The sequence below is a fragment of the Penicillium maclennaniae genome, assembly GCF_028827695.1.
Source record: "Penicillium maclennaniae strain IBT 15551 chromosome Unknown utg000003l:1.0-5670915.0:1.0-5674809.0, whole genome shotgun sequence".
In the NCBI taxonomy this organism is placed as follows: domain Eukaryota; kingdom Fungi; phylum Ascomycota; class Eurotiomycetes; order Eurotiales; family Aspergillaceae; genus Penicillium; species Penicillium maclennaniae.
In genome coordinates, this window is record NW_026623215.1 from 1,912,185 (window position 1) to 1,935,843 (window position 23,659).

Sequence of the window (23,659 nt, forward strand, 5' to 3'; positions counted from 1 at the left end):
CGCCCGGCTATACAATTCCCAAACGTTTTACAGGTTCTCGACCAAATCCAGACGGAACCCCTCCCAGCAAACTCAGAACACTCCAAAATGTAACTCCCTTCCAGACACAGGAAAATATAGAAATGAATGTAAGTGGCAGAGCAGAGCAGAGCAGAGCAGAGCGCAGATTTATGCACGCCCCTCCATCACCTCAAAAATCCCACCCATGACAAACCGCGGCTGCTGAACAGGCACCTCCCGACTCTCTCGACTCTCACGACTCTCAGCGCCAATACTGCGCGGCCGCGACGTCGGACCCAACGCATGGAAAGCGGGTACATCGCCCTTCATATCCACGGGGCGGGGTTCCATGAGATCCAAACCCGCACGTTCGATCGCATCTTCGTCACAGCGGGATCGCTCCTCGTTCAGCGCCATGTCGACTGCCGAGGGACGGCGGCGTACGATCATGAGTGATGATCGGCCGCGGAGCACGGCACAGGCAAGATGCTATGGCCACATTGGGCGGAGCCTAAGAGGTGTGTATCGTCGGATTCGGATTTATGCGAGTGCGGATAGAAGGAGAGGTTGAAGAGGTGGTAGGGGGATCGTTTGGAGGATGTTGGAGAGGAAGGTGGTGAGATTGTTCGAGAGCTTGGACTTGAATTGTCGCTTGGTAGATTAATATTTCGAGAAGGGAAGAAACTGGAGGAGAATTGGTGATACATTGTTTGGGTGGGGTGGTTGTGGTGATTTTGGTGAATTGTGTTTTGGAATGTGAGTAGGATTTAGTGAGGACAATCCATAATCTTTGGAAAAAGTAGAGAACGAGAAAGGACGAGAATGGGCTAGACAGAAGTACTTAAAGAATAATTAAGGCCACTGCAAGGACCGAGGCTGCAGGGAGGATTGTCTCAGTACTTGTAACGCATGCGGATAATACAATTGTTCCTGGATTAACTACCGCATCCGGCAAATCTCCCCCCCCCAGACGCGGGCAACTCACGGCTCACATGGCTTTCTGATGTTCGTTTTCCCGGAAATATGAACTTCATTCTTAGCCCCTAGATACTGAGATCAACCTAGATCAACCTAGATCATGAGGTTGCTATGAGCTCATTACGTGCTAGCTTCCGACTGCGGTAGTTCGTCAATAGTTCGGACCCACTTGATTCAGCCTCCCCGGTGGAGTCATAAAACGTTTCAATCGATAGTCCATCTAGTCCATGTATACGCCACATTCTATTGACGAAATGATCAAGGAAGAAAAGGAAAATGAAGCACTGAAATGGCAGAATCCCACGCCGCTGCTATGCAAAATGCTCCCGGGCTAAAGGGTAGTGTACAGCATGAAACTAAACAGAAGGGAAATGGGTAAAAAACGACCTCGAGATCTGGAAGTCATGCGAGGATGCAACGGTGAGCATGTGATGTAGGCAAGAGACACCAAAAAAAAAAAAGGAACAACACCCACTTATCTATCAAAGATCCGTGTTCGCATCTCGTTCAGACTTCATTCTTCTTCATGATTCGGAGGATCGGTCACCCGATCGTCGCTGCGTGAAACTGCGTCGGATACTCTCACCCCACGCGGAGTTGTCTAGAGAGGTCATCACGTCTTGTACGCTCATCACGCTATTCTGTCGTGAATGGTCGGTCCCCGCGGGTGATTGGTCACGGTTGCCGTTGCTGGTATCGAAGGAGACGCGCTCGCCGTACATGTGGCGCGGGGTACGTGAGGGGCTAATACTGGACCATTCCGTTGGGGTGCTTGTACCCGACCCCCGGCCGACCATAGTGGTATCGATTCGAGGCAAGTCGGCATGGCGCGCAGCTGGGCTGGACTCGGCCCGTCGGCGAGAGGTGGATGATGGCGAGAGCATAGGCGTGAACGGTCCATCTGGCTCGGGTTGTGTCTGCGGTGTCATCGTGCCAGTGGGCTGCTCGCCCTCGTCGGAGTCTCCAGGATCGTCAACAAAGATTTCCGGCACCATTAATTGCGGTACGGCGGTCATTCGGCTAGACTTCTTGCTGTCGACCGCGCGACGGAATTGACGAGACCAGTATAAAGTGTCGAAGAAGCCAATGACCGTATTGCGCCGGACGGCTTCCTGCACACGCTGGAGTCGCGCACGGCGACGGAGGAATTCCTCCAGCCGTAAACTCTTGCTGTCACTGATGACATTGTAATGGGCAATAATCATCAGGCATTGATGGAAGGAGATGCCGCGCTCAGGGTCTGCAGACACGAGAACCTCCTCGTAGAAGGTGTTCAGTCTCTGGCGCCGCTTCTGTATGGTTTTGACTGGGATGCGGTTGATGATGCGAGAGAGCTCTTTGATATCAATACCTTCGGCGAGGTCAACAGGGCCTTGCTGCAACGAGGCCATTGAATCTCGCGACCGAAGGGGCAATGAGGTATGTGATGTGTACACAGACGAACTCATTGAGTCTCGAGAGTTAGCCCGACATTGTTCTAAGATGGCGCCGACTGTGAATTCTCCTTCGTAAACGCGCATCGCGAACACACCAGAAAGTTCCTATGGTCCAAGTTATTTAGCTGAAAAGAAAAAACCAACCCCACGATGACTTACCCCGAGTAACCGTGGGAATGCCTCCTTTGTGATGAAGCCGGATCCATTGGGGTCATAGGTAGCCCAAGCCTGCTTGAAGCGGCGAATCTCCTCACGACTAAGGGCGTACAAGCCGCTACTTCGTTGGTAAACGTAGGAGAAGCTCTCGAAAATGAGCGAAACGAACAGCGACACGAAAATGTACATGCTGATAATGTTCCAAGCGATGAACAGGGAGCGAGCCCAGCCAGCACTACCGCAGTCGTCGTCAAAGAAGTCGGAATCGTACGTGCAAAGAGGCGGCACCATCGTCGCATAGTCCTCCATGATTTGATTCCATCCCTCACCAGAACTGCATCGGAAGAGCAATATGAGAGATTTGGGCACATCTCGAAAATTCATGTTGTGATTTTCCTGCGAGCCGAATTTGGTGAGGCCAAAAGTTTGGTTCATCGCAATACCAAACACGAGGAACAGCACGAACCAGGTGGCGAGTAGATTTCCAATGACTGGCAGACTAGCTGCGGCCGTTTTGAAGAGCTGGTCCAGTTGATTGTTTCGGGGGATCAGTAGAAGTGCAATTGCAACGAGGAAGAGCTTGTTCAACTCAAGAACGGCCTGTGATTTATGGAGTCCAAGGTCTAGGATAGTCGTGGCAAATGCACCAGGAACGGCAAGGAGAGAGTACAGATCCCAAGAGCTCCTACTGAATCGATGCCATCCGAGGCCGATCACTCGAATTAGCACGTTCGCAATGTAGACAAACATGAATAGAAAGAATAGAATAGCTAAGCTGGGTTAGTAAGATTGGCCAAACAGGGTCATGAAGTTCACCAGCGACTTACATCGAATCGTCTCCCATAGATCCGGCTCAGGATAGAATTCTAGCACCAAAAGGAGCAGATGCACCACAAGTATTCCAGTGACAAACCGTGCCCATCGGCCGTGCTTCTTCACTGCGATCCGATAGCACCACTGTCGCCACTTCGTCGTCTTCTCGTTGAAAGACCGTTTTGAGGGAGAGATCTGTCGAAGCAATTTCCGCAGTTCCAACCACGATCGTTGTTCAGCTGTCAAGAATGCCACACCAGTTTGTTCCGTATAATTACGCATGAATACAGATACAAATAGTGTCAAGACGAAAACTGCACCGAGCAGGTTGAAGACAACAAAGAACAGGCCGTTTTCCGGAGCGACATTGTTTCCGGGTTGAATGCCTGGCGCGATGATGTTCATCGATGTCTCTTGGACATCAATCCATCCTTCTTGAGACACAATTTGGAAAAGAATGAAAAGGGAGTTGCCGAAGTCGTCGAAGTTGTACCATGGGTTAGCCACGACTCGTGGGGCAAGTACATCCCAGTTGAAAGGTGAGCTGGCATATTCATTGACGCACGCAGTCAGGTTTCCGGAAAAATTGCCATCATTACAGCTGAGCATCTGGCCATTGAACAAGTTGACGCCATAGATGGCAAAGGGAATCAAGAAACTCATGGAGACGGCCGCAGCAGCAACAACCTTCCACCCACCAACGATGATCACGGAGTGGAATGTGTCTTTTGCGCTGTCGCTGACATTCAGCAGTCGCAGAGCTCTCAGAGCTTTAAAAGCTCCAATAGCTCTGGAAACACCCCAATCCTTCTTCAGAGAGCTTCCAACGTTGATCCAAAGAGTGACCAACACAATTCCGTCAATGAAGCCCCAAGAGCTTCGGAAGTATGCATTCGGTGTCCAGAAGAATCCATCAGCGATTGTTTTGATGGCCGCCTCAACAGTGAAGATAACGGCAAAGCCTAGATCGGTGTAGGTGAACCAATCGCGATCAGTGCGGAAATTGTTTCGCTGGTACAAGGGCGTTGTGAAACAGGCAAGAAGCACCATTGCCACGATAGCCGCGTAAATGAAAGCTGAGAATGTATACCACACTGGTTTGTATGGATCCACGCCCTCGACTCGATTATTACCTCGGCCCGGACCGACGATCCGTTGGCAGAAATGTCGGACTGGATCCTGCGGCGCGAAAATGAACAGCGACTTATTATAGTTGGGATGTTTGACGAGGTACTCTCGCTGTGCCCGCTTTCGCGCCTCTGCTGCAGACACGACCTCTCTAGCCATGGTTCTAGGGTCGAGCTCCTCGTAACGAGCGGAGAATTGAAGCTTCGAGTAGAATGGATTCGGTTCGCGACCCATGACGAGGGAAGTTGCCTTTGTCCATAGCCGTGAAAGCGCACCAGGCTGGACAGTGTCTTGAGCCGCTCCTTCAGGCATTGCATTTTGTCGTCGAGCATCCTGTTCTTGTTCCCGTTCTCCCTTTTCCTCTTCGTCGAGGAACTCTCGGACGACGGCATCTTTCAGGAGCATTTCAAGTGCAGCAGGCCCATGGTCAAGTGGGTCCTTATAACGATCTGAATCTCGACCTAGGCGGAGAATTTTTGAGAGTGCAAGGTTTCCCTGCTGGGCGGCGCCGCCGACGTGGCGCTGTTCGAGGAATGCTCGCACTTGCTGGAGTCGTTTCTCGTCTTCTGACACATCGAAACTCTCTTGAATGACAGCAATAAACATATTGAGAATGATGAAATTAGCCACAATGAACCACAGAATTATGAATGCCGCAGATATCCATGAAGTCTTGAATGGGACAGTGTATGCGGTGACGTTGTAAAGAATGGTCGTCCAGTTCTCGCTAGACAGGATTTGATACATTCCGAGGAAGGAATTGTAGATATCGGCAAATGTGACTGTGATAGAATTTCCATCCGGGTCTGTGGAAGGAATTTGACTTCGGAAAAGTTGGGTCGCAAAAATAGATACCAGGAACGTCATCAAGAAGAGGAAGAAGATGAGGTTGAGAAGACCAATGACGTTGCTGAAGACAACCATGATGAGCTTTCTGGTCACGGAGAAAGCCAGAACAACACGGTAGACTCGTAGAATTTGGAAGAGAGTCATGACGCTGTAAGGGCGGCCCGAGTTCCTGATGGAGGGTATCTGTATAACGCAGGTTACAACCACAAGGAACAAGTCGAACCAGTTGCGGCGCTTTCGATGAAATACACGCCAGTCCGATGCAAATCGCAAAATGATTTCAGCGAGTAAAACAAGCGTAACGACAGTCTCGGAATTGTTGATGAAATCATCACGATCTGCCGACATAGTTGAGCTTCTCATGGCCTGAATGACAAGATCGCAAACGATAATGCAGATCCAAAACCAGTCCGTGTTGGCGTAAAGTTTCTTCAGCCCGCTGACCTTGCGTGCAGCAAGGTCGTCCTCTTCAACTTGATCAAGTTTCTGGACAGCGAAAGCACTGCGTTTGCTCTCTTCTCGAATGACCTGGAATGAATGGGTGATAACTGCAACCAGCAAGTTCACCAGCCACAAGCTCAATATGACTAGACCGAAGGCAAAGAAGAGGGCTGCTGCAAGATAGTCACTGTCGGTCGTATAGTACAGCAAATCGGTGAAGGTGTTTGAGCTCATGATAACAAACACGGCCTCCAGCGACTGTACAATATTATCGAAGCTTAACGTTCCATTATAGGGGTTTTCGCCTTCCACGCATAATGATCCTTGGGGACAGAGGTACCCTTTCGCGCCAGTACTCGTTGCTGATGGGCTACCCGTTGCGTCGAGCCAAGGCATTTCCTGGCCGGTGACGTTATCCAAGTAGCCTCCGCAAAATTGAAGCGTGCCATAAGCGTCATTCGAAGTGAAGTTGCTCTGGCCCAGGGGATCGACCCAAACACAGGTTCTGCGCAAGCTAGACTTGAAGCTTTGAATACCCACAATGGCGAAAAGGAGCCAGAAGAAACCGATAAGGAATCCAACGTGGACCAAAAGCGGCGCGGCTCGTTTCAAACTTCGAAGAATGACAGATGTACCATTCGTCAGGGCAAGGAGGCGCAAGATTCGCAGACAGCTCAGCATGCGAAAGATGTACAGCTGCTGCGCCACCTCGAGACCCCTCAAGGAGAGAATGAAAGATATCCAGAAAGCAGTAATGGCCACAAAGTCCAGACGATTGAATGAGTGTCGAAGAAACGCTCGGTGAGCAAGCCTCACGCGGCGTTTCTGAAGCGGATCATCAATAGGTTCAGCATCCAGCGCGTTCATTCCAGTGAAAGTCCGTATGATCGACGCTTGTGGTTCCTGCGGCAGAAATGAAACCTTCTTGGTCGTCTGTCGATGCGGAGTGATGAGATTCTTTCCCTTTTCGGCTATCGCTTTCCTGATTCCCAGAGAGCGATTGATTGTACTGTATTCCTCCGCGTTAAAGATGAACCCAGACACCAAGATTTTCGCCACGATCTCAAGGGTATATATAACGAAAATGATCAAGAAGACCCAATCCATGGGGTTCGAGCCCCATAAGACAGCCAATGGTCGGTCAAAGACAGATTTTGCAGATTCTACGATCAGCAGGATCGTCTGAACGATAATGATAGCCAAAATGAAAGGCTCTGTGAAAGAATGAACGAGAATGTCACACAACCAAAGGCGAAGCGGATGATTCGGTCCGAGAATTCCAAGGGACCTGCCTCGGAACGGATTGTTTCTATACTTCCACATGTTCTTGGACGCCCGCTTCTCTCTCGGTGGTAACTGGGAAGTAGGATCATGTGCGTAATCTGACATTGCTGGTAGTTCCGGAGGCCCATCCAGGCGTGCGCTTTTGTGATGCTCCTCTCGATCAATCGACTGTTGGACAACTTCGGGCTCGTTACTCAGATTAACCACACGTTGCGACATGGATTTCACCATCGAACTAGCCCTTTGTAAAGGCCCGCTGGACGCTGAAGGTGACAGAGACCGGGACCGGGCACTGCTGCCAATGCTTCGTGAACGACCTTCCTCGACATGGGGCAGGTCATCACCGAGCCTAGAAGAGGCACCACCTTCACTACCTCGTCGCTCCCCCGCATTATCCACACCACTGATCGGTTGAAGGAACCGAGGGTCGGTCAAGCGTGCAGTGTCATCTTCGGCGTCATGTTGAGGGGCGTAAGTATGGTCGTGAGAGTGGTACCCGTCCAAGGGCACATTATCGAGATCGGAGGCAGCATCGTCAAAGCCATTCATGGCCGAAGGGCCCCCTGAGCTTGTTGAACGCGGCTCATTAAAGCTAATGCCAAAAGACATCGCTTGCGCCAGGGCTCCCAAGTCCTCAGGAGCCTGTTCCTCCTCGACACGCGCTTGAAAAGGGTTTCTGCTCACAGAACGTGAATCGACCGGCGAATCCTCTGCGACGCTCTGGTATTGGGTTCGCGACCCTCTCCTCATCATCGACTGGCGTGAGAAAATCCCACTCGCGGCGCTGTTGGCGCGACCTCGACCGCGTTCGTCTGCGGGGGAATCATCGGGTCTGGAGAGATCCTGGAGGGGTATATGTGTACTTGAAGGGCTATCATCGTGGCCACGGTTGTGGTTATTCGGCGCCATCGTCAGGCTGTATTAATTATTATCGAATCGCATACATCGCAGGCTGTGTACGGGGAGGTCGAATAACCAGGGTGCCGCGACAGGTGGGCGGGAGATCAATCTTCAGGAGATAGTAAATATGAGGTGGGCGGAGAGCGTAGGTCAGAAGAATCGATATGACGGATCAAGGCGGGCACATGTCAGGGTCTAGACGTCTAGGCGCAAGGCCAAGTTGCAGAGCTGAAGGATGTTTAGGCCAAAACCAGAACCAAAAAAGCGCCGGTCGCAAGTTACCGGCATGTGGTGATTGGCCCACACTTCGCGATCCAGCGGATGTTTCGTGTTTTGAATGGAGTTCAGGCTGATCGACTGTGGCTAATGCTGTTCTCTAGTTTCTTTAGTTCGTTCTACATAACGCTGAGGTCTCTTAGTGGACGTCGCTTAATTCTTTGGGAAATTAATTATGATCCTACAGGGTGTTCACACACTCGTAGACGCTGACGAAGCCTTGCAAAAACAGTGGTGCCTGGTGGGGCTTGGGTTACCAAATATAGGTCACATCGTCTCAATACTAATCTGTCTCCATCGCACCCGAGTCCTCCTTGACATGTTGCCGAACGCCCTCTAGAAACGCTTCCACTGCGTCGCCTCCACCTAGGGGTACACCTCCTCGTCGCATGAACCCTCCATTGGCCACGGGAATCTGCAGGGCCTCGCTGATGCTAGGTAGTCCACCATCCCCGGAGCGCAACGGTCAGACTAGCCAGACTTTGCATAAACTGGGGGGATCGGAGCACTCTGCGTAGAATATCTTTTTTCTGGGCCAGATCGAGTGACAGGAGAGCCGCTTGGGCCAATTCGGGGTCCGTGTCGGCTTCCGCCGCCTCCGCATTGCCTGGGCCAGCAGGAGCAGAGCTGGCGGTAAGAAGTTCAACAGGTGATCAGCAGTGGTCTCGTCTCAGGGATTCGATGTATGGCAGCGTAGTTGGGGGAGGAAGAAGGTCCTGAAGGGTCGTAGATGGTCGTTCAGGGTCCTGGGACTGGGACTGGCTCTGACCGCCACCCAGAGACTTTAAGAAGTCCTGGACTACCGACGATGGATCTCCTGGGGCAGCTCTAGATTGAGAAAGGTAAAGCATTAGAATTACGTGGCTCGGAGCAAGATCGATAGGGTTATGTACCTACGCTCTTCCACCATCAGCTCCACCCTCTCGCGATTCCTGGCCCTCCTCGCGAACATCGCCCCCAGTTGCGTCCGGGCCAGCTCCGCCACTGGTGCTTCCGTGCCTGTGGTTGGGATCATGGTCGGTGCCCTCCACATCCTCCATGGTCTCGTCATCGTCGCCGCCGGATGGTCGGCCGGGGAGGTTAGCGATCTCGTGTTCCACGTCCACGTCCTCACCCTGCAACAGAACATCGACAATCTCTCCCAGCTTCAAATCTCGTGGGCTAAACCAACTCAGGTCACCATTTTCGTGCTGGGATTTGGATTGCATCCAGAACAGATAGCGCTGAGAGCTCGACGAGAACTTCAATACGAAGATACGACCATTTGTAGCGTCCTTGCCTGCGGGCTTGTATGGGGTGAAGCTTCCATCAGACGGAATCATGACCAGATCCAGCTCCGGCTCATCGAGAGATGCGCTGCGAGGGCGCCAGCAAAAGTGCACGAGCTCATCTTCGGAGTAAAGGTAAACGTAGCCGGGAGTCGGCTTGGGCTTCACGGAGGGAGGGTTCGTAGAGTCCTAGATTCAGGCTGTGAGTCCAACTCGAGGTATGATCATTTCTTGAGACTGAGAGGAAAGGAAAATGAATACGTAGATCGAGTGCGGCACTTACATCGAAGTCGCAGATACCTGCTTTGAAGGTGATGATGGGAGCTATCGACATGGTGGAGTCGTGCAATTGTGAGGAGTCAATGAGTCTCAGAAATTTTTCAGGTAGATGTCAATGGAGCCTTGCCTGATAAATGGCAAGTGTTGGAGATGAAGGTAGTGGGCAAGACTGTGTAGTGTAGCTTCGGGATACGTCAGTTCCTGGTTGTTTGTGCTGAGCAGCTGACTTGCACCGAGTGCTCTTGTGCCCGGCCTTAGGTCTTGGCCTTATGTTCAAGGCACCAATTCGTCAATCGCCGTCATGTGACTGTTTGGCACTCGTCACCGAAAAACCCTCAGAAAGCCATCCCTAAATCGCTCCGCCAAGAGGTTCCCAAATGCTACGGACCCAGAGTGGCGACGTGTTCGATCAATCGCTTTCATTTAAATCTACCTCGATTAAGACGCACAATGAAAGCGCATCTAAATTTTCATTTGAAAACATTCCCGACTCTCCAGCAGCTCCCAACACAGAAGTCGGTGATCTGCGAATATCCCGTAAAAGACCGCAAACACCGACAGCCTTCCGACAGCTAGTACTTCAAGTGGGAAAGGATATAAAGGACGTCACATCTTCCATAGATGTACAATTATTCTAGGAGTTCCTCTTTCTCAACCTTCTCTTCCTCATGGCACCTCTACGAATCCTCATCTGCGGCGGCGGTTGCGCAGGGCCCGCACTTGCTTACTGGCTAGCGCGTAGTGGTCATCAAGTCACCGTCATCGAAATCTTCCCTGCCCTCCGGGCCACAGGTGCCCAATTTGATCTTCGTGGCCGGGGAAATGAAGCAGCGAAACGCATGGATTTACTCGAAACGATCCGCAGTAAGCTTGTCGATGAAGATGGTGTAGCCCTCGTCGACTCGGAAGGTAACATCAGAGCAACCGTCATGGCCAACAAGACTGGGAGAGGTGCTCAATCTCTCACGTCTATGTTTGAGATCATGCGTGGCGATCTAGTGCGCATTCTCTACAACGCGACAAATGATAATGTGAAGTACTTGTTTGGAAGATCGGTTGATCATTTCGAGCAGAAGGTGACTGTCTACTTCTCCAATGGCCCCAGCGAAACATTTGATCTCCTCGCTGGAGCAGACGGCCAGGGTTCGCGCATTCGCAAAGCCATTTTGCCTCCTTCTTCTCCAGATCCTTATCGACGATTGGGGATCCATATTGCCTACTGGTTCATTTCGCGCATTGCCAGCGACAACAATATTCGCAGAGCATACCTGAGCCCCGGAGGCCGAATGATCAGGCGCCGAAGCCACAGTCCAACAGAAACACAAGTCTATTTTTATCTCAGAGACGATGCTTTTTGAATTCTCGAGTATTCACAGGGCTTCGATGAAACAACAAAATGATTTTGGACTCAGAAATTCCGCGGCGCTGGGTGGGAAACTGATCGGTTCTTGGAAGGCATGAAGACGACAGACAAATGATACTGTCAAGAGGTTGTCCAAGTGCAAACGGAGACATGGCACAAAGGCCGAGTCGTTCTTCTAGGAGATGCTGCCCACTGCCCGTCGCCATTCAGCGGTATGGGCACCACTGCGAGTCTCGTTGGTGCCTATGTTTTGGCTTGCGAGATCAATCGAAACACAGAGGATCTCTCTCAGGCCTTTAAAAACTACGACAGGGTCCTCCGGCCTTTCATACATGAAGTGCAGAATGTGAATCCTGCGTTGCTGAGACTGGGAATGCCGAAGACCTGGTGGGGAATCGCCAATCTACGCTTCTTCCTTGGGATGATATGTTTTTCTCCGGATTCCTAAGTTGATGTCAATGTTTGCGAAGGAGAGAGACGTTAATTGGAAGCTACCAGATTATTCTGACTTAGGGATACCTAACGAGTAGAGGAAACCACTCATCAACATGAGACTGACGTAATGGGGACTGCATTTTGTTCAGAGTAGTACTACGGCAAGAGAAGAGAGAGATAACACTCGTATGTTATCCCATCAAGTATTAGATTTTCTTAAGCCAGAGCTAGCATGTTTCGGCGAAGTTCTGAAGTAGAGAAGAACAAACTTTTCAATTGCATCGCTTCCAAAAAGGCAATGAAAGCGTCTACAACTTTCCTTATCGGTAATGACGGTCCACAAAGCTCAGTTGTTAGGGCAATCTAGACCCACCCGGAACAATAATCAGGCACCCAGGCACGAAGTGTGCCCCGTGGCTGACTCAGATCGGTTCGGCTAACCCGTATCACGTGAGGTAGGGCTTGTTCTTCCCACAAACTCTCTAACTGTACTCCACTCGCAAGTCCGCACATCAACCTCAACACCCAACCACCAACCCGACAACCACCTACACCAACTTCGTCGCAGCCACCATGTCGGACGCTACTGTTGGCCAGACGAAGCAGTTTGGAAAGGGCCAGCGGACTGTGCCGCACCCGGCCCAGAAGGCCATGAAGTGGTACCCCGTGGACGACGAGTCGCAGCCCAAGAAGGTTAGCATACACCACGACAATAGACTTGGGGTTGGCAGAGGAAATGGGTATGCGTTATACGCTTGGATGTGTGCAACAATTGGCGCCGAGTCTGTTTGAGTCGAGTCTGCACGATGCACGACATTCAATTCAACATGACCAGTGACAATTGCCGAAATTTGAGATGAGCCTTTGTGGCCTCGCAACAATCATCGCTAGCATCCGAGCGAACCAACCATGCCTTCGATCCTGCAAACCGCAATGTCTCAACCTGTTGAAGAATGGAGTTGCTAACATTCATTTGTGCGTATAGGTTCGCAAGACTCTGCGTCCCACTAAGCTCCGCGAGAGCCTCCAGCCCGGTACCGTCCTGATCCTCCTCGCTGGTCGTTTCCGTGGCAAGCGCGTCGTTCTCCTCAAGCACCTCGACCAGGGTGTTCTCCTCGTCACCGGCCCCTTCAAGGTCAACGGTGTCCCCATCCGCCGCGTCAACTCCCGCTACGTGATCGCCACCTCCAAGCGCATTGACATCTCCGGTGTCGACTCCAAGACTCTGGAGAAGATCTCCGCTGCCGACTACTTCACCAAGGACAAGAAGGCCGAGAAGAAGTCCGAGGAGGCTTTCTTCAAGCAGGGCGAGAAGCCCCAGGTGCGTTTTCAGTCCACTCAAAATAAGTTCTCTGAAGCCAGCAATACTAACATAAATTTGTTCTATAGAAGAAGCAGGTTGCCAGCGCCCGTGCCACCGACCAGAAGACCATCGACCAGTCCATTCTGGCCACCGTCAAGAAGGAGGAGTTCCTTAGCAGCTACCTCGCCACCACTTTCAGCCTCCGCAACGGCGACAAGCCCCACGAGATGAAGTGGTAAAAAAGTGCGCTGCGGCGGCCGCGGGTTCGGTAGATAGTTGGGGAGGACTCATCTTTCAACGAGGGCGGCTCGATTGCACGTCGGCATCCTTTCGCAGTGACGGAGGAGCGGTTTATGAATCATGTAACTCAGTATGGGATCGGTTAATTCGGACACTCGGCTGTTGTTTCTCTTTCAAAAAACACTCCCCTTTTTCACGCGTGGCCGGTTCAGCATGACTCCCTTCTCCTCTTTGTCGGAGGAGGAGGGGGGACCAGCCGTGATGTGATGAAAGACTTCAAACAAAAAAAGATTAAAAAATACCTCACTCCAGCAGCCCTGCTGGATTTCTTTCATGTTCAGTACGACATACACCTCCCATTTCCAAGGTTCAGGCGGCACTCCAAAAAAATTGGGTCTTCTTTTATAATTTTCTCTACGTCCGTATTAACGTCTAGACTCTATCTATGTAGATTAAGCATTGAAGATGCAGATTGGATCAGTCCAGAGATTAGGTAGGCGCAGGCGTCTCCATTGTGCGGTAACGACGTAATAGGTTCCGGAATCGGAGTATTGTTTTCGATTATATATCTCCGCATTACACTGGTGACTCTGCACCAATATTGGCCACTTTACATGAACAAACCCAGTCAAAAGTTGTTCTAAATACATCAAAATAAATTGCAAAATTCACAGATCTCATCATAAATCATAAGTCCCATACAATCATTCAAGCATGTGCGTTCCTGCGGGTGCGCGCAGGTGTGTTTCTCCGCAGTGTCCCCTCGCGAACCTTACGCTTCGAAGCCTCCAAAGCCTTCCTCACCTTATCTTCAATCTCATGCTCTTCAAGCTCACCCGCCAAATCATCCTCAATATCCCTGTCACCAGCAGTTGTCCCACATATCCAATCCAACAGACCCCAAGGTCCAAAGTTCCCGACTCCACCATCGATCAAATGCATATCGGTGCGGCGCGCAATGCCTCCCAAAAAGAAGCTAGTCGGCATGATCGTGTACCCTGAGTATGCAAATGTCTCCTCAATCGAGATACTCGACAGATAGAGCAAGAAAGTGAGCATGTGGAAGCGGAAGAGCATAGCCGGCAGGTAAGTCAGAAGGAATTTATGCACAAGGTATGCGAGCGGGTGATCGTAATGCGCGGTGAGCGGGAAAGGCGCATTAAGCTGGTGGTACCAGTTCTTATGGTACTTGGCAAGGATATTCTTCGAGTGCAAAACATAGCGGTGTACAACGTATGTAAGGATCTAAAACCGGGCTGTGAGCATGACAATGTCGAATGATCACCCACGCGATCGGCTTACCTCTCGAACCAACAGCCCGAAGAACATGTCCTTGACCATTTGCCATGGCATTGGGAGCTTCATGGAGACCTTGATTGCACTGCGCACGCCAAGTCCACTGACTAAGAGGGACTCAATCGCGGCTTGTGCAGCAACGCTTAGACAGAGATTGAAGATCGTCCATCCTGCGACTTTGAACTGTTTCAATTGGAGCGTGTGTCGCTTCTTGCCTCCAGGTAGACCGGATTCGCCTAGCGCTTTGACTGCGACCGCGGTGGATGGGGCGAGGATGTCAAAGAGGAAGAAGATGAGGGAGGGGAACGCGTGGAATAGTAATCGTGCGGCGGTCGAGCCGAATAGCTCTACTCGGAGCGGAGAGTGGGAGAGTACCAGGGTGGTCCACGTCATATAAAAGAAGAGTAGGTTGAGACTCGTACTGTAGGACGATATGGCGGGCACGAACAAGAGCGACAGAAAGGGGATTGAGAACAGCGCGTCCATTGTGTCGTGTCTGTCGCAAGTTCTCGAGAGGAGGCACGGGAAGCTGGGGATGGAAGCTGCGAGCTTCTGCGAACTAGAGTGGAACAATTAAAGCTTTGCAGTCTGTCGCATCTTCGAGTGAAGTATGCCTGAGTGAAAAAAGATCGAGTAACAGACTGCAAATCGTCAGCGGCGGGCAAGAAATTAGAATTGGAGAGGCCGGGCCCGATCCAGCACTACGTCACCGCCCGCATTCCGACTATGCAGATTCACTTGACGTGGGGGGGCATGCGATTGGGAATGCAAGGTGTTATTTCAGAAAAATCATTTTCTAATTATAACTGTTCAGTACGAGCGTAAAAGCCCCAGAGGCTAAACGAAGGTAAAGGCCACACGGGGTGACAAGCAACGTGCAACACGCAGGGTATAATACAGACGCAGAACACAAGTGGAACTTAGGAAGCGGTCTCCCCAGGGCACGGAGGTGATGGGAGTCCGTTGGTCTTTCCCCAATTGAAGGCTTTATTACGAAGATCTGGAATGACCTGGAGGAACACCAGGTTGCTGAGCCAGCTTAGCAACGTGTCTCCGATGATGGCGTTTCGGGGACTGGGTCCAAGAGCGGTACCCTTCATGATGTTGCCGACGAACATAGTGGTGATTAGGTATTCGCCGCGCTCGAGAGCAGCTATGGCGATCCGGGCCACCTCTTCGGGTGTCTGAGGCTTGTCAGCCTCCTCGAGCATCTTGGTCAGCTCGGGCTTGAGCTTTTGCTCGTTGTCAAATCCGGGACTGAGAATGCCCATGGGAAAGACTGTGTGAATCTTGACATCAGCAGCAGGAGCCGAATTACGGTGTCGCTGAGAGTAAGCTCCGTTGTACATCTCAATCTCCTGACTGAGAGTGTCAGACAAGGAGCGAATGGCAGCCTTGGCAGGCGAGTAGGGACCGTAGCCAGCAATGGGAGTAAAGGCGAGAGTGGAGCAGGTGAAGATGAGGTGTCGGCGTGGGTTGATCATTTGCTCACTTGGTGCGACAGGAGCCAACCATTTACGAAGAGTGGCGTGGGCCATGTTGGCAGCAGTCCAGTAGACGGTGTCCATCTGCTGCTTTTGGACTGCGAGGGGCACTTCAGTGAAGAACCCAGGGTGGCAGAAGCCGGCACAGCACCAGACGATGTCAGGAGCAGACCCATCGTTCCAGGCAGTGACTTCACCGACAACACGCTCACATTCGTTGGCATCGGTGAGATCAGCACTGATGTAGTAGAAGCGTTGCTTTTTAGAGTTGCTACACTTGGCCTGGGACATGCGTAAGCGGAATGATCAAAAAAGCCAAGGGGAGTCATTTGAACCTTCATCTCGTCAACAGTACTCTGGAGCTTCGAAAGTGTGCGAGCAACAACCACAACATGAGCGCCTTTTCTGGCAAGTTGGATGGCGGCAGCTCGGCCCATGCCATCGGAGCCACCAGTGATGAGGACAGTCTATGGGGAAAGGATTAGCTGTAGTGACCTCAAGAGAAAGTGGATTTCTCACTCGGCCCTCGATAGGGAACTCGTTTTTGCGACCAAATCCGAACATCTTGGCCAGCGTATAGGCGATAACGGTGCAGACCAATACAGATACTCCCCAAGCCGGGGTGGTATTGATGTAAGAAGGGATAGAAGAAATACTGTAAGGCATGTAGAAGAAGGGAAAGGAAGCAAACAAGGAGAGAGGAGAGGAATTGGGGGGTGACTGCCGTCCGACTATTTTACGATATGGATGAAGAGAAGGAGCGATGAGGGATGACCCTTACCAGCTGAAACACATTTACCATACGGATGTCATTCAACACAGTAATCTAACAGTGTGAACGGTATCAAGACGGCAAACAGAACAAACATTGAGTTTTGCTGCCGCCCGCAAGGCGGTGAGCGCCGACCAAAAAATTATTTTGTCGCAGTTGATCAGCCTGGAGAAAACCAGCTACACATATTTCAACATGGGTAAAAAGAGAAAGGCTGGCGGCCGTCCGGCGCAAAAGACCGAAGCCCCTGCGCGCACCAAGTTTGATGTCGAAGAACGCTTCGACGACTCCGAGGATGACTTCCAGACCGGCCGCGACCAGATCCTGCTGGACGATGGCCCAGAGACTAAACGGCGCCGGAGAGTTGCTGAAGAAGGTATGTTTGTCGATTCGAATGCAAAGTATATATATAGAAGCATTTCTGATTGTTCGTTGCAGAGGAGATGCTTCAGCCCTCCGACGAGGAAATTCTAGGCTACGAGGACCAGGACGAGGACGATTTTGAAGTCGAAGAGGACGAGGATGAAGATGATATGGGTGTCCCCAAAGGCCGTCGTGGAGAGGAGGATGACGAGGAAGAAGATGGCATTGCTGCATGGGGCTCTTCAAAGAAGGATCTGTACAACGCGGATCAGATCGAGACCGAAGTTGATGCCTTGGAGGAAGAGCAAGAAGCCAAGAGGCTGCAGCAGAAGCAGCTGCAGGCTATGGACGAGGCTGACTTCGGATTTGACGAATCCGAATGGGCGGACTCCGGCAAGGCGGAGGGCGAAGACGATGCTGGTGTAGTCACAGAAGTGCTCCCCCAGCTGGAGATCACCGAGGACATGGGAACCGACGAGAAGCTCAAGATCCTCAAATCGAGATACCCCGAATTCGAGCCGCTGGCGAAAGACTTCACCGACCTTCAATCCACCTACAAGGATCTACAGAAGGCAGCATCGAAAGCCTCAACAGCGACGAACGAAGATGACGACGAGCCTCAACCTGCCCCTGTGGCTGTCGTGAAGCTGCGTGCTTTGTCGGCTTACCTGGGTACTATCAATCTGTACTTTTTGCTTCTTGCTTCATCCTCCGATGGAACCAACGCCAGCACGCCGATTTCCCCGCCGAGCTTCGACAACACCCTGTGATGGCTTCTCTCGTGAAGTTCCGGAAGCTCTGGGAGAAGACCAGGGATCTCGAGCTTGAGGAGGTTGTCGAGATTGCTAAGAAACCCAAGGCTGCTGCCAAACCCGAGTCCATTGCCCAGAAACAGAAGAAGACCAATGAGGTCAAGGCAACCATGCCCAAGAAATTGAGCAAGGCAGAGAAGGCAGCTCTGGCAGCGCAAGCCGAGGCCGAAGCCCGCCGCGCCGAGCGTCTCGCGGAGACCGAAGCCGGCTTCGCTGATCTGTCCAACCTGACCACCGAGCCTGCCCTGAAGCGTAAGACTAAGAAGACCAAGACACCTGCCCATGACGACGACTCCGACTTCGGTGACGAGGACGCCCTGACTGCCCGTGAAGCCGAGGAGAAGGCCAAGCAGAAGCGTTCTCTCCGCTTCTACACCTCTCAGCTCGCACAGAAGGCCAGCAAGCGTCACAACGCCGGTAAGGATGCCGGTGGTGATGCCGATATTCCCCGCCGTGAACGTCTCAAAGACCGACAGATCCGACTCAACGCCGAGGCTGAGCGCCGTGGTCGTCAACAACCCGACATCGGTCAAGAGCTCGGCGGTGACAGTGACGATGAAGACCGCCGAGTTGCCAAGGAACTCCGTAATAACAACAAGTCCGGCAGTGACGACGACGAGTATTACGACATGGTCGCCGCACGGGGCAAGGCTCGCAAGGATGACAAGAAAGCTCGCGCCGATGCTTACGCCGCCGCAGCTGCCGAGGGCGGCCAAGTCCACATGCAAGAGACCGTCGGACCTGACGGAAAGCGTGCTATCACGTACCAGATCGAGAAGAACAAGGGTCTCATGCAGAAGCGCAACAAGGACTCGCGCAACCCGCGTGTCAAGAAGCGCAAGAAGTTCGAGGAGAAGAAGAAGAAGCTCGGCAGTATTCGCCAGATCTATAAGGGTGGCGAGAGCCGCGGTGGATATGGTGGTGAGCTTACGGGTATCAAAAAGAACCTGGTCAAAAGTGTCAAGCTCTAAGGCTGGGATTGGGTTTAGAGATGAATTTGTTTTTCTCACGGCGTCTACGTCCTTGGCAGATACTGGCATTCAATGTGTATATAACTCCAATTTCACCATTCATGCTCCGGCTCAAATTCCTTTTCTCGCTTTCACGCTTTCTTTGACCTGATGGGAAATAAAGGTCCACCTTCAGCAAATCCAGGCCGACCCAGAATCTCCATCATCCGCAACTTGACCTTCGATTAAGAGCTAAGTCTTATTCGTAGGTCAACCATCTATCTTTCTTAAACTTGGAACACGTTCCTTGCTAGTGACTTTGGAACATCCAAAGTTTCCTCTTGGTCATCATGCTTCGCCTGACCATGAACCTGAGACCGACTTCGCTTCGGCATCATATCCCTCGAGACCAGAAGGAACTTCTCTCACGGATCCGCGTCATTCCCGACACTAGACGCCCAGCTCCCTGTTTCCGGTTTGTGATACGAAACATTCGAAATGGGAACTGGTGCTGTTTAGGATCTTCTTTGTGTACACGGCGGCAATGTATTTCTAGTAGTGATGTCGGAAGTCTGAGGAACGCTGAGCAGCATCCCTAGGGCTTGCGGATGCCTCGCTGCATTGTGAAGTGAGGTTGAAGACCAGGGAATCGTTTCTCGCCCCAGATGTATTGCTGAGTGATTTCGACTGAGCACAGGTGTGACAGACGCGACTAATTCTTCATAAATGTCACCGTCGATGCTCTGACTTGTAGGAGATGGAGATAGCTCTAGCGTATCTAGATAAGGTGCGGCACGTAATGCGCGGGTTTAACAAGAAGGAGCAATGGGAGAGAGTTCTATGAGCAGTAGTAGGATATGAGTAGATGGCATTCTTAGAAATACAACATTTAGAGGTTATAATCGTGGAAAAATACGAGTGTAGTTTGCGGGCCGCAATGCGAACTGTCTCTCCAGTGGGCACTCACCACACCAGACAACAAGAAAACCGGGGTAAGAATTGGCCCTCGGTGCACATTGGAGGAGTCAAGCGGGGGTAATGATGGGTGCTGCTAAGCATTAAGATTGGCACCTCGTACCGCTGCCCTGCGCGCCCTGGAAGAATAATTGCAAGGCGCACACAAGTGATCGTAAGCCTTGAGAAGTGTTTTTTTCTCGCTGATCGACTTTTACTCTGTTGGCTGGAATAAATCTTCCAGAATTGTCTTCGCGTCGCGACCGGATCCCTTCTCTAGAGAGAAGTCTACTTTGAGAAAACTTCGCGCCATTGTGTTCTGCCTCCTGAGTCAGTGATATGAATGAGCTCACCAAGTAAAGAGTGTCCCTACCGCGTGCTGAAGGGTCTGCATCTCTTCAACGGATAGCGTGGCACATGCAACAACAAGATTCTCGCCTCGGGCTGCGAGAACTGCGATCTCATTTGCGCGGGAGACAATGGCCGCGTCGATCCCGTTGATTGCAGCGCAGCTATGACATATTGTCAGCAGGCCCGTACGCACTAGTCTGCATTCAAGTAGATTCATACATGGTACCAAAGCTCTTGCTACTGACACCCGGACGAAAGCTGTGCCGTCAGTTAGCCAGGAGATCCGATCACCGGCGAGTCTTTCTCAACGAACTTATAAAGATAGGTGACCTGATCTTCGACATCCTGAAACTCTTCACAGACTTTGACCTCCATGTGCCCGAGCTGCAATCTTGGATGTGGTCCAAGAAAGTTATTCTCGAAAATTTCGTGAAAATGAGTGGCAGCGATGACCTTTGGAGCATTTTCAAGATTGAGTAGATGCTCGAGAATCCCACAGGCTAGACCTATTCCGTCTGCAATATAATCAGCTTGTTCTTTGCAAGTCTCGCAATGACACTCACCACTTTCACTTGTACCCTTACCAAACTCGTCAATGAGAACCAGGCTTCGACCAGTGACCTGCTTGAGACAAAGCGAGATCTGCTGCAGATCACTCATGAAAGTACTTTGAATCTGTATTTTGGACGTCAAAAAATAGACTACCATTTGGAGGGGGTAGACTTTCATACCTGGGAAACACTCTCCTGAGTGTTGATCTTGGTCAACATCTTGTCTGTTATACCGAGCTCTGCGCTTTTCCGCGGGAACAAAACTGCCATGACGAGTCAAAAAACATCTCAGGGCGGAATCACGAATCTACGTACCTCCCAATTTGCGCAAGGTAAACAATGAGGGCAACCTAGACTGATCTTAAATTATGTACAAGGTAATCAGGTCTGGTATCAAGTCTCACCTGCTTCATATAGACACTTTTGCCAGAGTAATTTGGCCCTGTCAATACCAGCATGCTGGGAACATGGTCTGCCGATGAAGAGGCCACATTGCTCACTGCAGCCTCCCCTCTAGCAGCGAGGAAGGTGTCATTTGGGACGTATGAGGAAACGGTGAGTTCTTGGAGAATGTGGCTAGACAATGTCAGGAAATATACAAAACAACATGCATGAATAGACATTTTCTCACCGACCCCCCCTTGATCTCGATACCATGATGCGCCAACATCCGTGGCCGTGTAAGCTTGAAAAAGCTAGCTGCCTGTGTGAGGGCAAGGAGGCTGCACGATATTAGTTTGATTCGTACCTACATTTCCTGGGTCACAAACCTGTCCATCTCGCCACAGATATCAGATGCATCAATCAGCACATTCTCATACTGAAGGACCCTCTGGGCCAAATCGTAAACGATTTCGATTTCTTTCTCTAAGAGCAATGGTCAATAAATGAAAGTGTGGGGGGGGTATCATGAACATTTAAATAATCTTACCACAGATAAGCCCATAGATATCACCGAGCTTTATATCCAGCTCTCGCATGCGAAAGTCCTTGAAGTAAGCTCTGGTCTCTGTGGTGAATACCAGCTCCCAATCTCCAATAGCGCCCGAATAGGCGGGTTCCCTTCTGTCATTGAGGGCGATGGCAATATTGAAGCCGAGTTGAGGAAAATAGATCACGTTCACTTCAATGTCGAGCTCTGCTGGGATTGCGGTTGCAATCTCAATGGCCACGGCTTTGAGAAGACTGTTGAGGCCGTCGTATCGGTCTTTCATCTTGTCGAGCTCTCGATCAAGACCTTGTTTGACCACTGTCCGGCCTTGCTCTTCAGAGTTGTCAATGTCAACAATCTCCTGAATCATTCGTCCGACTCGATGGAGCTGCGCTGCTTCAAGTACTTGGAGTGCCTTGTTCTCAGTTAGAAAAAATTTCCTCCTCTCTCAATTCCGAGATGTGAACCTTCGTTCGAATTACCAGCCCATCCGCCCCTGAAGTCTGACGAAGTGCATCATGGATGTCAATCGAGTAGAACGCAAACTGATTATTGCATCAGTAGACAAACCCACCAAGCTGTAAAGGAACATACGGCTAGAAGACTTGCCCACACAGTGGACTTGAATCCAGCGATCTTTCCACTCCCCGTGCTAACACCTTTGTGAAGGTTGACCATCACAGGCCGCAGGTTCTTGACATGCTTCAACCCCTTTGTCATTCTTTCGATGGCTGTCAGGTTTTCTGGTCTTGAGATAATCGCGATGAAGTCATGCCGCTCTCGAATTGTCTCAAGGTTGAGACTTGGGCGAAAAAACATCTGCTTAAGTCTGGCTCTTCCCTGTGTCGTGTATGCAAAGCGACAGAAAAGGCCATAGACAGAGAAGCCCTCTTTCCTAGAAGCCGATTTTTTGCCTGGGCCTTGATTGAACATGTTTGGGTGCGACTCGGACTGTACAATTTGAAGGGAGAGAAGTGTATTGCTTCCGATCCACCTGGGAACGTGTCATTAAATGCATCTTGCCATGGTGGTTATGTGAAATACTAGCATCGTGTCTTGCAGACTGAACATTTCTAAATACCTGATCCTAAAAGGATCGGTTCGGATTGGTCCGATGTTCGTCTCAGCTCGTCGTCTCTGTAGGTATGAAAGAATTGCCCCAGCACAGCCGACAGTTACTGTGTTCTCCATCTCGACAGAGCTGGAGATGTGTAGAAACCTTCCTTCGTGAAGCGTGAAGCCCATGTCCTCCGGGTTCGTCTCCTCATCGGGCCCGTCGAGACCATTCTGGGGTACGAAGAAGCGAAGTCGCTCCTCATGGGAAGATGATATTTCTAAAGCGATAAGATTGCTCTCTGCGTTGGCATATGCAAACTCTTGCGAAGGACGAATTTCAACTTGGTAGGGCAGATATGACGATGAATCTATCCCTCAGTGAGCGATTAGATTCAAACATCACGAATGGACTATTGCAGCACTACCGTTATCGTGGGCGAGATTCTGTCCTTGGAAATTGAGCACATCGACTCGAGGAGGCGTCAAGATCACAGTAGGTCTGATCTGAAGAATCACTGCGTCTAGTCAGTAAGCCTTCTCGAAGCTTTGAGAAACATCACAGCAAGGAGGCGAACAAGCGTTAATGGTCTCCATCTCCCCCAGCTTGCAGTCTCCCAGGAGGTAAAGCTTCTCCTCTTCTGCAGAGTAGTATGAGCATCCCACCGTGCCGTAGTCTTTCATGTCCATGGCAGCAATGATGTGACCAGCATCATCATCCTCAATAGATCTCTCATTACCTTCAGCTCCAATCTGACTTTCTGTTGGAAATGGAGTCTGCGGTTGCTGAGCCGCTGAGGAAGCTGGTGGGTAGACTGGGCCTCTAAACACAGTGAATGCTTGGCTCGATGGGCGAGCATCCTGACCACCCCTCGATCCAGTGGTATGAGGTGTAATGGGTGGTAGCCGATACCGAGACACTGCGGTTGAATGCTTTCTTTTTTGAGAGGAACGCATCCTGCAAAAACCGGAGGATCTGGGAAAATCGTGTCG

General features: G+C 51.0%; 10 protein-coding genes across 10 annotated transcripts; 3 read left to right on the forward strand and 7 right to left on the reverse strand.

Annotated features, from left to right (window-relative positions):
• Positions 1-168: 168 nt before the first annotated feature.
• N7477_002814 (uncharacterized protein) lies at positions 169-450 on the reverse strand (the record flags this gene model as incomplete). The annotated part of the gene is made up of 1 exon (XM_056964477.1): positions 169-450. The coding sequence occupies one exon, from the start codon at positions 448-450 to the stop codon at positions 169-171; it is 282 nt and encodes a 93-aa protein (XP_056824430.1).
• A 1,052-nt stretch (positions 451-1,502) lies between these two features.
• Positions 1,503-7,994, reverse strand: cch1 (calcium channel protein CCH1; the record flags this gene model as incomplete). Its single annotated transcript, XM_056964478.1, has 3 exons — positions 1,503-2,519; positions 2,574-3,340; positions 3,398-7,994. 3 exons carry the CDS (start codon positions 7,992-7,994, stop codon positions 1,503-1,505), a joined length of 6,381 nt encoding a protein of 2,126 aa, XP_056824431.1.
• Positions 7,995-8,544: 550 nt separating this feature from the next.
• On the reverse strand, positions 8,545-8,865 carry N7477_002816 (uncharacterized protein; the record flags this gene model as incomplete). Its single annotated transcript, XM_056964479.1, has 2 exons — positions 8,545-8,685; positions 8,734-8,865. The coding sequence occupies 2 exons, from the start codon at positions 8,863-8,865 to the stop codon at positions 8,545-8,547; spliced, it is 273 nt and encodes a 90-aa protein (XP_056824432.1).
• Positions 8,866-8,914: 49 nt separating this feature from the next.
• N7477_002817 (uncharacterized protein) lies at positions 8,915-9,863 on the reverse strand (the record flags this gene model as incomplete). The annotated part of the gene is made up of 3 exons (XM_056964480.1): positions 8,915-9,089; positions 9,159-9,718; positions 9,813-9,863. 3 exons carry the CDS (start codon positions 9,861-9,863, stop codon positions 8,915-8,917), a joined length of 786 nt encoding a protein of 261 aa, XP_056824433.1.
• A 613-nt stretch (positions 9,864-10,476) lies between these two features.
• On the forward strand, positions 10,477-11,166 carry N7477_002818 (FAD/NAD(P)-binding domain-containing protein; the record flags this gene model as incomplete). The annotated part of the gene is made up of 1 exon (XM_056964481.1): positions 10,477-11,166. One exon carries the CDS (start codon positions 10,477-10,479, stop codon positions 11,164-11,166), a length of 690 nt encoding a protein of 229 aa, XP_056824434.1.
• Positions 11,167-12,179: 1,013 nt separating this feature from the next.
• N7477_002819 (60S ribosomal protein eL6) lies at positions 12,180-13,148 on the forward strand (the record flags this gene model as incomplete). Its single annotated transcript, XM_056964482.1, has 3 exons — positions 12,180-12,299; positions 12,592-12,927; positions 12,996-13,148. The coding sequence occupies 3 exons, from the start codon at positions 12,180-12,182 to the stop codon at positions 13,146-13,148; spliced, it is 609 nt and encodes a 202-aa protein (XP_056824435.1).
• A 709-nt stretch (positions 13,149-13,857) lies between these two features.
• On the reverse strand, positions 13,858-14,931 carry N7477_002820 (sterol desaturase family protein; the record flags this gene model as incomplete). Its single annotated transcript, XM_056964483.1, has 2 exons — positions 13,858-14,394; positions 14,452-14,931. The coding sequence occupies 2 exons, from the start codon at positions 14,929-14,931 to the stop codon at positions 13,858-13,860; spliced, it is 1,017 nt and encodes a 338-aa protein (XP_056824436.1).
• Positions 14,932-15,365: 434 nt separating this feature from the next.
• ksrA (3-dehydrosphinganine reductase) lies at positions 15,366-16,731 on the reverse strand (the record flags this gene model as incomplete). Its single annotated transcript, XM_056964484.1, has 4 exons — positions 15,366-16,211; positions 16,265-16,396; positions 16,449-16,649; positions 16,711-16,731. The coding sequence occupies 4 exons, from the start codon at positions 16,729-16,731 to the stop codon at positions 15,366-15,368; spliced, it is 1,200 nt and encodes a 399-aa protein (XP_056824437.1).
• A 165-nt stretch (positions 16,732-16,896) lies between these two features.
• N7477_002822 (uncharacterized protein) lies at positions 16,897-18,847 on the forward strand (the record flags this gene model as incomplete). Its single annotated transcript, XM_056964485.1, has 3 exons — positions 16,897-17,077; positions 17,140-17,830; positions 17,878-18,847. The coding sequence occupies 3 exons, from the start codon at positions 16,897-16,899 to the stop codon at positions 18,845-18,847; spliced, it is 1,842 nt and encodes a 613-aa protein (XP_056824438.1).
• A 1,147-nt stretch (positions 18,848-19,994) lies between these two features.
• On the reverse strand, positions 19,995-23,623 carry N7477_002823 (MutS family protein MSH5; the record flags this gene model as incomplete). Its single annotated transcript, XM_056964486.1, has 16 exons — positions 19,995-20,099; positions 20,154-20,292; positions 20,351-20,389; positions 20,445-20,646; positions 20,695-20,806; positions 20,863-20,926; positions 20,998-21,032; positions 21,087-21,258; positions 21,318-21,404; positions 21,453-21,549; positions 21,614-22,028; positions 22,096-22,158; positions 22,208-22,607; positions 22,695-23,037; positions 23,095-23,184; positions 23,245-23,623. 16 exons carry the CDS (start codon positions 23,621-23,623, stop codon positions 19,995-19,997), a joined length of 2,742 nt encoding a protein of 913 aa, XP_056824439.1.
• Positions 23,624-23,659: the final 36 nt, after the last annotated feature.